This window comes from Eptatretus burgeri, chromosome 3, assembly GCF_056783735.1.
Source record: "Eptatretus burgeri isolate ZD-2024b chromosome 3, Ebu_testis_v1, whole genome shotgun sequence".
Lineage (NCBI taxonomy): Eukaryota > Metazoa > Chordata > Myxini > Myxiniformes > Myxinidae > Eptatretus > Eptatretus burgeri.
The window spans coordinates 95,269,740-95,282,768 of record NC_140963.1 but is presented as its reverse complement, the minus strand read 5'-3'; the positions used below and the strand labels follow the sequence as shown (position 1 = coordinate 95,282,768).

Here is a 13,029-nt window from a genome sequence, read left to right as displayed (position 1 = left end):
AACTTACTGTTTTTAAGGATGTCATAAAGGACACATACAACAGGCATGAAGAACTAATGTGACATGTTAAATAAGGTGGTGCATAAGACACTGCATCAGGAACTTGCAGAATCTCTGTTTTTTTTCTTCAAGCTTTAATGTCTCTGTTTTTTTGTTTCAATCAAATTATATACTTGAACACTGCAGAACACAAATCGCCTTTTTGCCACTTTCAAAACCCCTCAGTTTAGCAAGAGTTGGACAAAATATTACGGTATTTTACATCCTTACAACCAATCAAATTTTCCACTCATAAACCCCACCCACATTGTTGTTGTATCTTATTTTTCCTCTTGTTATATTATTACCACCACCACCGAAGCTGGATGGAAGTTATGTTTTCACCCCTGTCTGTTTTATTTCTTTGTCTGTCTGGTTGTCTTTGGACAGGATATCTCAAAAATATGTGGACAGGGTCAGATAATATTTGATGGACAGGTTGGGTGTGTGACAAGGTCGAACTGATTAGATGTTGGTGAAGATCTGGATCCGGATCCAGATACAAGAATTTCTGAAGTGATTCTTCACCATTGAGAGAGACGACCAAAAACAATATCCAGTACAATATCTCAAAAAGTTGTGGACCAATTATGACAAAACTCGGTGGATGAGTTTGATAGGTGACAATAACAAGCAAATTTGATTTTGGTTCGGGTCCAGATTCAGATCCGGCCTATCAGTGAGATCCAAAATGTAAACTGTTCAGCCCAGCATTGGTATGCCGTTCTCGTAATTATTTGCCCGATATATATATATATATATATATATATATATGTATATATATATATATATATATATATATATATATATATATATATATATATATATATATATATATCATGGCGTATTATTTGATACTGGTCATCTGTCCGTCATCTGTCTGTCTGTCTTTCTGTCCGTCCGTCCGTCCGTCCGTTCGTTCCTGTCCGCACTCCAACTCCCAAAGTTTTTAACTTTCACATTTCATATTTGGTAAATAGGTACAGACTGTGGAGACGATGTGTCATGACATACGTTCGTCATCTAAAGTGGTTGCCATGGCAACCAGGATGCTGTTTTCCATCCATTCCTGTCCGCACTCTAACTCCCAAAGTATCCAACTTTTACGTTTCATATTTGGTACATAGGTACAGACTGTGGAGACGGTGTGTCGCGACATACGTTCGTCATCTAAAGTAGTTGCCATGGCAACCAGGATGCTGTTTTCCATCCGTTCCTGTCCGCACTCTAACTCCCAAAGTATCCAACTTTTACGTTTCATATTTGGTACATAGGTACAGACTGTGGAGACGGTGTGTCATGACATACGTTCGTCATCTAAGTGGTTGCCATGGCAACCAGGATGCTGTTTTCCATCTGCTCCTGTCCGCACTCTAACTCCCAAAGTATCCAACTTTTACGTTTCATATTTGGTACATAGGTACAGACTGTGGAGACTGTGTGTCGCGACATACGTTCGTCATCTAAAGTAGTTGCCATGGCAACCAGGATGCTGTTTTCCATGTAGTAGCACAATTCTGTATATACCTTCTTGTTCGGGCGTATATTGTGCTCACTTGCACTCTTGTTATTATTATATTTATCTCAAGACTGCATGGGATAAGGTGTTCTGTGAACTCTCTAGTTTACTTTTGGTATAGAGACCTTTTTTTAACCATCACAAAACGAATGCACATAGCATGCCACGTGTCTTCCATCAATATGGTCTTCTTGTAGACTAAGTGATTTTGGATCATGCTGTTATGTTCCTGAGAACCTGTATTACTCCTTGGAGTCAATCAACAAAGGTTTATTGTAAGCATGAGCCAACTGATAAAGCACAGGCAACAATCATGGCATGTCGCTTCCCTGGAGTGCCATTCTGTGCACTTCCTTTTGTTCTGCCCTTCCATATCTGGATGCATACCGGATCAGCCTCAAAGACTAAAATCAAGATGAATTAACACCAACAACTGGTAGAGATTCCAAGGATAAGGAAGACAAAGATTACAAAATTAAACCAACAACTGGATCTCACACTCCTCCACACTAAGACCAAAACATAGTGTAGTATTAAGTACAATTACAATACTTCATGTAGGTACCTAACACCTGGTGGTCTTCAAGTAGGCATCTAATACCTGGTAGCCTTCAAGTAGGCACCTCTGCAGATGTCACCAACCGCTTTGACTGCTGAAAAGCTTGCTGCTGTTCTGCTGCTGCTCATGAAATTCCCTTCAATAACAAATGATGCAGGGGTTCTAATACCGATTAAACCTTTGGAAGAAACTGGTGATAGTAGTTCAACATCTCAAGAAAACCCTCAGCTGACTCAAGATTCTGTGAAGAAGCATTTTGATCAGTCAAACCAAATGTCTACCTCCCACAAACCTCAAAACACTTTGTCTAAGCAGGTCAGGTGGGCTTCCTGGTTCCTGCCTGACACAAGAATGTTATCAAGCTGAGTCACTCCAAATGGTACTGATTTTAACATGCGTTCCATTAATTCCTGGAAAATTGCAAGGTCTGTCGATATGCCACATGGCATACGGTTGTATCAATACAAACCGTGATGCATATTGATGGCAGTATAGTCCTTCGAACCCTATTCGAGTTTCAAATGTTGACATATGGCTGTTAGGTCCGACTTAGACCATGTCTGGCCATGACAATCATAGCCAATAGGGTCCGCAACCTCAGGATTCGGGTACTGATCAATGACCGCTACCCAGTTGAAGGTTGACTTGTAATCCTTATATATCCTAAAAGAGCTATCTCTTTTTCAGAACTGGGACCACTGGAGATGCCCATTCTGAAAAATTGATTTTCTCAATGACTCTAAATGGTCCTCTGACTCTAAATGGTCCAATTCCATCTCCAGCTTGGATTTCAATGCAAAAGGTACAAGTCTAGCATTGAGGAATTTTAGCCTCGCTCGTTCTTTAATGCACAGCTTCACCTTCATATATTTTACGTGCCCAAATCCAGTACTATAAAAGTCCTTATATTCTATCACCAGGTTTACTACAGGGGCTTGCCCCTGGTCACCCCTTTGCTGCAATGGCTTATTTCTAACCAATTATCTCTCAACTCCCCCCAACCAGTCCCTGGCCATCAGGCTGGGACTCGTTTTGCTTACAACCAATCTCAAAATCTCTTGCCACTCTTGGAGTGGGAGTGTTTTAAAAACCTGTCCAACAAGTGTTTTCATTACTCGATGACATGCTAGCTAGGTTGGCTTCTCTGCGAGTGAGTCAAATACTTTTTCGTTGACCACAGTGCATGATGCTCCCATGTCAATCTCCATAGAAACGTCCACCTCTCCAGCGTTCATTGTACACACATAGGCTCAGGCACCTTGTGTATGATTGATGACCTCATACTTCACCTTCCCGAGCCCTTCAGTGACCTGTTTCACATCTGACTGCTGACGTGGCCTTGGCTTGCCACCTGTGTAACAGCTGGATTTGTTATATTGCGTCGTGCAATGTGTACTTTGATCACATCGGAGACGCTTCTCATTCTGAAATCTGGAGGTTTCTGAAACATGCCTGCCTCCACACCTCCAGCAACCTTTTCTCAGTCAAGCAGAATCTGATGCTCCCGTAGGCATGCTTACCCAGGTCAGCTTGTTGAGTCCTGCATCTGACGAACGATTTAACGCTTTGGTGTTAATTGGTGTGAATTCATTGGTGTTAATTAGTCTTGATTTTAGTGTTTTAAGCTTTACCATTGTGCAATGAATACCGGTTCAGCTTCAAAGACTAAAATCAAGACTAATTAACACCAATGAAGAAACACCTATTAACACCAATGACCGGTAAACATTCCAAGGATAAGCAAGACAAAAATAACAAAATTTAAATTATTACTGTATCTCACACATGCAAATTTTAACTAATTTTGCTGAATGGTTTCAAAGCAAAGGAATTGTTTTGTGTTTTACTCTTCGCTTGATCTTGAATACGTATTCTCTTTTGATGTTGAGCTCAGCTCTAAATTCATGAGTGGACTTGCATCTAATTCTCGAGTAGATTGTTTGCGTGTCCACTTCCCTCGGCTAATAAAGCATCCAAAAATTTTGCCGAACAAGAAGCATACGCACGTTCAGTGGCATTTCTCTTTTTGTCATTATCTACGGGTTGCCATTTCAGATTTCATCTCGATAAAGCCCTGGTGAATTCCCTGTGTCACCTTGCCATTTCAGCATGATCATATGGTCAGTCTTTTTTGTGGATTTTATGTGGATTTTAAAACATATGTGGATTTTAAAACAACATAGTACCACATATTCAGACGCATGATCATCCAAATTTGTCCACGAGCACTTTGTTCCATTGTTCCATTGAGCGGGGTCTCATTTACAAATACCCTCATTTGATTTATGCAAAAGCATTGGCTTGGAGTCTCCAACAATTACAAACGATCAAAGAAGTTTCATTTTGGTGCATAAATGTAATGAAACTGAAGACCAAGAAGGAGCCCGAAGAAGTAAAGAGCAAAGATGGAGTCATGAGGAGGAACCTGGATAGGATTCGGGTTTGAGCCGCTATGCCGCTACCCTCAAACCCATCCAGGCGCAGCCAAGTGAGCCTTACAGAAAAACTTCTGCAAGAATTAACTTCCCCCTTAGAGAAATAGATAACGAAATAGAGGAATAGAGAGATGAAAGAGAATAAATAGCATGAATTACATTAAATAAAGAGAATTATAAAAAAATAAATAAATAAAACTCGGAAGAAATGTGAAAAGAACAAAGATGTCGGGAAGAACCCGGACAGATAGATTTCAGCAGTTACTCCCCAGGCTCAAACACAGCATCATGTACAAGCTACCAGAGGTCTGTCAGCGGGGAAGCACAGTCCACCCAGCAAATCGTAAAACTAACCGATCGATCTTCTTAAATTTTGGATAAGAGTCTCTTCTCGAAGGTTGTGAAAAAATTTAGACAATCATTTAACAGCTGCATTATGAAATAGCATAAATGGGCCACTGATGGAGGCAGGCACTCCACAAATAGGCAGTTGTTTGAGATGGCTGGCAAGGACCATTTTGAGTTTCCTGCAAAATGCTCAGCCAGGGAAACACACCACAATCAATACAAGACTTCTATTGTGGGTTGTTTGCAGTTTATGTTGTCCTGGAAGGTTGCAGCCTGAAGCTGCATGTTCGGCTTCTCCGGGTGTCGAAACTCGAGCATGCTGCAGTGACGAGGCTTTGCAATTTCGAACCATGCCGAGTACTTTGTGTCCAATGCTTTTAAGATGAAAACGTTTGGAAGAATACCCTGTTAATTCTGCCAAGCCCCATGAGGATTTGGCCTTCCACCTTTAATTTGAGCGTGCACTGGCAAGTCCTTTGTCTTAGTAATAAAGAGATGCTAACCAATCACAAGTATAAGACAGATGTCCATTTTATTACGCCACAAATGCTGATGGGACAATCTATGATAAGAGTTGGCTTCAATTAAGTGAGTGTTAATCATTTGGTAGTTAAACCATCGATATGTTGTTGGAATGCCAGTGCAAGGTACTTTGCCATTGGCATAATGTTCGTGCATTCTGTACCGCAAGAGTTTTCAAGATGATGCCAGAACCAAGTGGAATGCTGAGAACCTCTGACGCTAGATTTGTCATCCATTTTAATGCCTTTTTATTTCACTGTAACTTTTGTTTGTCACAGGTCTCTTCCTCTGTTGCACTGTGAATGTTACTATCTCTGTGTTGATACTTGATGGCAGACCAAGCAGTTTGCTTGGTCTGCAGTTTATGGCTGATTGTTTTTTTAAGTGCATTTGTGTACCCTCATGTGGGTCTGTGACATGTATTACCCTTACACCACCAGGAAAACCATCTGTCTTCCTTTATAAAAACCGAGACCAGCAGGTTTCATTGGTCTCAGTTTTGCTAATGCTTGTTGGAAGATTCGAGACCAAATTACATCGAATATCTATGACATCCTGTTGCTATCACTGTGACATTCCCTTTATGGTCTTTCTGTTCCATCTCCTGTCCCAGAGAATAGGTTAGGCACTGCAGGCTACTGATTGGTTTTTACACTAAATTTGATATTCTTTCGGGCCTCGTGCTCACACAAAGTGATAAAGACAATGGTGTTCTTCATCCTGAGGATTTGTGTTCTTTACACGTTTGTTTTCAAGTGTCAGGAACAATTGTAGAACTAAATTTTAAAAAGTTGAACACAAATTTGAGGTGGTCAGCAGATTACACTGCACAGAATGGCACGAAAATGATTTCTCATTGTAAATCGATTTTTACATCCAAACAATTCATATCTAATGGCTGATCACCTTCAATCCTTCTCAAGGAAAGGGGGTATCAGATGGTCCCTTTTAATGCACTCGACTATTGAGGATTGAAGTATTTTGTTCGTCTTAGTTTGTGAAATGTATCCCAGGATAACATTTCATAGGATGTCTTTATTTTTAAAGTATGACATTTCTTTCTTGCGCTAATATATTTTTTTTTTTTTCAGGAAGCGGGATATGCTTAATTCTCCCACTGGCTCAAGTAAACGCAAGGCTCCTCCCAAGGACCTCAAGCCACCTGACCTGTGGATTCACCATGAGACCGTAGCACTGAAGCCCCTTGAGAAATCCCCAGGTCATGACAGTGGCTCTTTAGCCTCGGGCATAATATCCGGTGCAGGGGCAGCTGCTGGACCTGCTACACCCTTGGTGCACAGTTCACGTGAGCAACAAATGGCTGAGAGCATGAGTGCAGGTCCAGGAAGCTCTTATTCAGGTGAGTTTGTACACTAGTGTAGAGAAGGTTAGCAGGTAGTATTTTAATGCTTGACAAGCAATTGCAATGTATTATCTTTTACTTATTGGTCTCCCAGCAAATTAGTCCAATTAAATTATGAAACAGATAGCACCATCTTATGGTCATTGCACCTTTAATTAGCGTTGAGCATTTAACTGGTATTAAAATAAATGTGATAAGATGCTGTGTGGTTTCAATTAAGTGTTTTTAATGTGATATTATAAAACTATGTTAAGTTTGCAGGGGATTACATAGGTTGTGTGTCCAAAACATGGGACGAACATTTCACAGATTGGCGTGATAGTGTCCCCAGCTGAACGTCTAGCTCATGGTGTGAGGGACTCAGGTTCAAATCCAATATACCAAATCTGTCCACTTATTGTGATATGAAGAACTAGTATTGTGGGTGAAGGCGAATGTTGATCTGTGTCAACGGAAAGGTAGAACAATGGACAGAATCAACAAAGCATTGATTGAAGTATGCTAACCCTCGTCAGAATTAAGGATTGAGACACGCCAACCACGAACCATCTCAGCCATCTTGAGCTCAGCAAGTTGTCCACCTTGACAAGGCCAGTATCTCATTTCCAGTGCATTTTGTTGATGGATTAGATGCCTCGTCGTTCCTGCAGGGCAAGAGCAAAAGCACATGTGAAGGAAGATCATGATCCTTGAGGATCATAATTCTCCAGCTAGCAGTTCAATAAGATTAATATAACAACATAATTTTATTCTTGGATCATGGAAAAGAGTGTGCTGATTGTCTTAAGATGAATAGTTGTCATGCAGCTTCTCTGGAAAATGTCAGGCCAAGAAAGAGCTCGGGGCTTAGTCAGGCATCAAAAGCTAGAAGGATGTTGTCACATCTTGAGGACACTCTACACATCTTCCCTGAATCACTCGACTTGAATGCAACGCCTCCAGAAACAGTGACGGCAAGATTCGTCTGAAGTCCTTATGTACAGTCTGACATCCACCTTGAAATATTTATTTTTGTTTTGGCCAAATTGTGGTGTTAACATAAGATGCATATGATTACTGGAACTTGTGTATGCTTCACAGTATTATGCTATAATACATTACTTAATGGTACAGTTGTAAGTTTGTTTTTGTTTTTTTTTGTACTTTTTAGATGCAAATCAGGCCTCAGCCTGCTTGGGGCTTTAAGTTTTTGCTGCTATCAGTCCGTCCGTCAGTCCGTCCATCCAGAGCTTCTACTCAAACATTACTGGACACATTTCTTTCATATTCGGCACATATATGCAATAATATCTGAGCAAGAGGAAAGTCAAATTATTTTGGGATCGGAACCAAGATTCATGGAACACATGATGTTATTTCTGAATATGACATTTTCAAAAAATTACACAAGAGAATATAGTGCATGATTATATATGTGCTTTTGGTAACCCTTATTGATATTTTTATACACTTTATCACCTCCACTACAATACACAACCTTGAATTATTTATTTTTTGCATACACACTTTGCCATCTCCACAATGGACATAACACCATTAATTATTTATTTATATACACTTTTGCATCTCCAAGACTAACAAACAACTTTGATTTTTTTTTTTTTTTAATATACACTTTACTATCTCCACCACCAACACACAACTTCAATTATTTATTTACTTATTTTCCATTTAACATCTTCACAACCTACATGTTCTTTATTTAGTTAGTTATCATTCTAAAATATGCAACTTGGTGTCTCTCTCTCTGTCTGACAGTTTTTATGGCTGTGATACATTCGGTCATTACTTATTCAATGTCAACCAAACTTGACAGAAGGAATAAGGGTCACAAGATGGAGGTTGTAGCGACTTAATCCCCCCCCTCCCCAAGAAGGCATTCCCGCCTTTGGTGAAGTCCGTGTTGAGGTGTATGTCCGTGTTAAGATAACTAATGGTGGCATTTTTCCAAGGCCGCTTCGAATAACAAAACTAATAACAACACTAATGATAACAGCATAATATTTTTAATGTTCTTGCAAAACAATATTGAGACTAATAATATCCCCTCTCCCCAAGGGGCTTTTCCTCCTTGGACAAACGCCATATTAACGTGTACAAATATCTTATCATGGCGTTTCGTGGGAAAATACCTACCAGAAGTAAAAAATATTATAAACCACAAACACATATGATTACCTTTTTTAAAAAGTCACTACTACTGTTTAACGCTAAACTGAAAAGGAGGAAATCCGACATTCTTGAAGCATTATATGCTTATCGCGTACCCCACAGACTCACGGAGCTGAGCCAAAATCTACTGTAATCTATGTATCCCAGAGAAGATAATAATGTAACCCATAATGCCACTCCCTTAGGGAGCGAGTACTAGTGCAGTCTATTTAAATGTACTGGTAAAAGTTATATTTAAATGTAAAATCTACATTCTACACATCCCATTTTAAGGTGTTGCTGTGTCCTCAATGAGGACTTTCATTCTTGTTCTTCTTTATGACCTTGCCTATAACATAATGTCTATAACTACAAGGAAAATATACCAACTCAATTAAGATTTTGATTTATGTATAATCCAAGGAAATATTTTTTTTTATTTTAAATCTAAGGTAGGGCCATTTGAAGCCTTTACTTGCATTATTTCAAATACAAACTCCAGTCTTGAGTTGATTGATGGTGGCAATGTACTAACAGATGGCTGAATGGGTAAACGCAATATAAAATCAAGCATGTTGATGATGGGAAAAGAGGAGAGAGAGAGAGAAAGAGAAAGAAAGAATGATACAAGAAAGAGGGAGAAACCTTCAAGTAAAACAAAGTATGTGCAAGTAAGAAGGTTCTGTTTGGGGATAGTGAACAGTATAAATGATCATGATCGTGGGTAGGAATGGAGATGACATGAGAGAATGGTGGAAGACAGTCTTGAAGTTCTGTAGGAAGAGTGAGATTGTACTGACTCATGGAGGTGATTCCACAGGTAAGAGAAAAGGGGAACAAATGAGTGGAGGTGAGCAGTTAGCCTGGATTTTGGAACGTCTTTGGCCTAAATGGGCTGGGAGAACATGGAGGGCTGAAAGAGAATGGGGAAGAAAGACCAGACCAGAGATGGTATAAAACAACTGGCATGAGAAATCTCCACATGTATACATGGATTTCTGAATTACCTGAATGAGTCATTCCTGAAATTCGTATCAATGACTGGCAATATGATATGAATTGGGATATGGCCTTTGCGTATCTTTCAATGATAAGCACTTTTCGGTGTTTATGCCACCTCTGCATGGTAATTGTAAAATGTGATTGTAGTTAGCATGTTTGACACAGCATCAATGTGAGGGATGATGTAAATCAGAGTTCGCTGAATGTCGAGTCACCTTTAGAAGGTGATGTCATTTTTCCGATTAAAGCAGAAATTATGTCGTCGTTATTCCACTTATCAAAAATGGAGGACCAATTATCCTGTAGCTCACCTGGCTGGTTGCCAAAAAGTGGTGACGAATGGATCACGGTAAAAATAAGAGCGAGAGTTGGAATACACATTTTCGTTTTGGTCGTATTGACATAATGTTCACAGTAGTGCAACTCCATGCTGTCTATGATCCTTAGGTTTCGAGATATTTCCCACTTTCAGTATGACGATGCCACTTCCTGTTGCGTCAAAATTGGGTCTATTTGATCAGGTGCAAATCCAAAGTGTCGATAATTCATATTTCTTGAGATATTGCCCACTTTCTGTATGATGACATCACTGGCAGCCATATTGTGTTTTGGATCAGCTTATTTTAATCAAATGTTCCCATCGGTAGTCGATCATATATTTTAAGTTTCCCATTAATCGGTCAAGCGATTTCACAGATGGATTTTTTAGGTTTTCCTTCAATTCAATATGGCTGCCAGACCACGTGTTCAATGATGTCATTGCTATCAAATTACATTTCCTACATGTACTCGATCACATATGTAAAGTTTCACATCGATCAGGCGAGCAGTTTCAAAGAAAGGGTTTCTAAAGGTTTTCTTCTGATCCAATATGCCTGCCAAACCACGTGACTCATGACGTCATTGCTAACACACTATATTTCCCCTGGGTAATTGATCACAGATTTAATGTTTTGCATTGATCAGTTAAGACATTTGAGAGTAGAAGATCGTTAAAGGTTTTTCTGTAATCCAACCGTCCTTGATGTTGCCGGTGGATGTCTTGGAATTCACCGCAGGGCAAAGAAGAATTTTGTCTCTCAAGGGACACTGGATACCATTGACCAGAGTCGCAGGGCCAGGCTGAATGGCAGAGCTGAGCTGTTCAGGGAGCTGAGGCGTAAAACTGCACGTGCACTGAGGGTGGACAAGGAGGCCTATGTGCGAGGAATCTGTGAGGGGGTAGAGCATCACCTGTGGACAGGTGATTCTCGTCCTGCTTACAGGGGAATTCGCGCATTGCGTTCATCCAAGCCCATCCCTCGGAGCACTGCAGTTAGAGCAGAGAGTGGTAGGCTCTTGACAGAGGAGTCTGAAGTGAAGGCCCGCTGGGCCGGTTACTTTGAGCGGTTGTACCAGGCTGATCCGCCAGCTGTCGAGTTGGACGTCAAGGGTGTTACAATCCCTGTTGCTGACCCTCGAATCAACTGTGGTCCACCTTCGCTTGTGGAAACACGGGCTGCGGTGAACCAGTTGAAACGGGGCAAAGCTCCAGGGATCTGTGGCATCCATGCTGAACTTCTCAAGGCTGGTGGAAATGCTGCACTCGTGTCGTTGCATGCAGTTTTGTGCTCTGCCTGGAACACAGGCATCATCCCAACTGACTGGAAGAGGGGCCTTGTTGTTCCTCTCTGGAAAGGGAAGGGTGATTGCCAAGACTGCAACAACTACCGAGGGGTGACGCTGCTCTCAGTACCGGGCAAGGTCTTTGCTCGGATAATTCTCGATAGGGTTCGCCACCATCTGCTTGAGCACCAGCGTCCAGAGCAGTCAGGCTTTACACCAAAGAGGTCAACGATTGACCGTATCCTTGCTATTCGTGTCCTCACCGAACGCAGACGAGAGTTTCGGCAGGGGCTGCTTGCAGCTTATGTTGATCTCTGTAAAGTGTTCGATTCAGTGAATCGGGATGTCCTCTGGAGGATTCTTGGTCTTCGTGGGGTGCCACCAAAACTGATCGATCTGATGTCTGAACTCTACTCTGGTACTGAGAGTGCTATGAAGTGTAGTGGTACCATCTCTGACTTATTTCCAGTTGTTACTGGAGTTCGTCAGGGGTGTGTACTGGCCCCCACACTTTTCAGCACTTGTATGGACTGGATTCTAGGGAGGATGTCGGAGAGATCAAGTTGCGGTGCGTCATTTGGGAATGTCAAGATCTCGGACCTTGACTTTGCAGATGATGCAGTCATCTTTGCGGAGACTTTAGACATCCTTTTGGGGGCCCTCGAGGTGCTGAATGAGGAAGCGGAACCGCTGGGATTATGGGTTTCTTGGGTAAAAACTAAGATCCAGGCTTTCGGTGACATCTTGGAAGCTGCTGTCCTGTCTGTGTCTGTTTGTGGTGAGGATGTTGAGGTCGTGGAGAGATTCACTTACCTTGGCAGTGATATTCATGTCTCTGCTGGCTGTGAGTCAAAGGTCAATAGACGTCTGGGTCGGGCCTGGGGAGTCATGGATTCACTGGATCATGGGGTGTGGTGTTGCCGGTACCTGTGCGGGAGGACGAAAGTCCGAGTCTTCAGGTCCTTGGTACTTCCAGTCTTGCTCTATGGATGCGAGACTTGGACTCTGACCAAGGATCTGAGACAGAGACTTAATTCCTTTGGTACCAGGTCTCTTCGGATTATCCTTGGCTATCGCTGGTCGGATTTTGTGTCCAACGAGCGGTTGCTGAGAGAGACTCGGATGAGATTTGTTACCTGCATAGTCCGTGATCGTCAGTTGCGGCTGTATGGACATGTGGCTCGTTTTCCTGACGCTGATCCAGCTCACCAGATTCTCTCAGCGAGGGAGTCTCATGAGTGGAGGAGGCCGGTGGGCCGACCACGTGCCTCGTGGTTGCAGCAGGTTGATCGGCATCTCAAGGAGATGGGGATGGGCCTGGCATCTGCCTGGTGGATGGCCAGACGGAGGCCCCTGGAGTACCCGCGGAAAGTGGACGCAGCGACGTGCTGTTCTGGCACATGCTCCCATACCTGACCTGTACTCCAAAATGCCATCCAAACGAGATCAAAATTCAAGTACTTTTGTGACCTTTAAATCTTACAAT

At 41.8% G+C, this 13,029-nt stretch overlaps 1 protein-coding gene across 7 annotated transcripts in view; it reads left to right on the top strand.

The window, feature by feature from the left end:
- The window catches only part of LOC147030487 (neogenin-like), a 247,021-nt gene that overhangs the window by 213,093 nt on the left and 20,899 nt on the right, over positions 1 to 13,029 (top strand). For all 7 annotated transcript variants that reach the window (XM_085874613.1, XM_085874615.1, XM_085874612.1 and 4 more), the window contains one exon: positions 6,514 to 6,782. In XM_085874613.1, the coding sequence (XP_085730739.1) occupies positions 6,514 to 6,782 (269 nt within the window). The remainder of the gene's footprint in view (positions 1 to 6,513; positions 6,783 to 13,029) is intronic.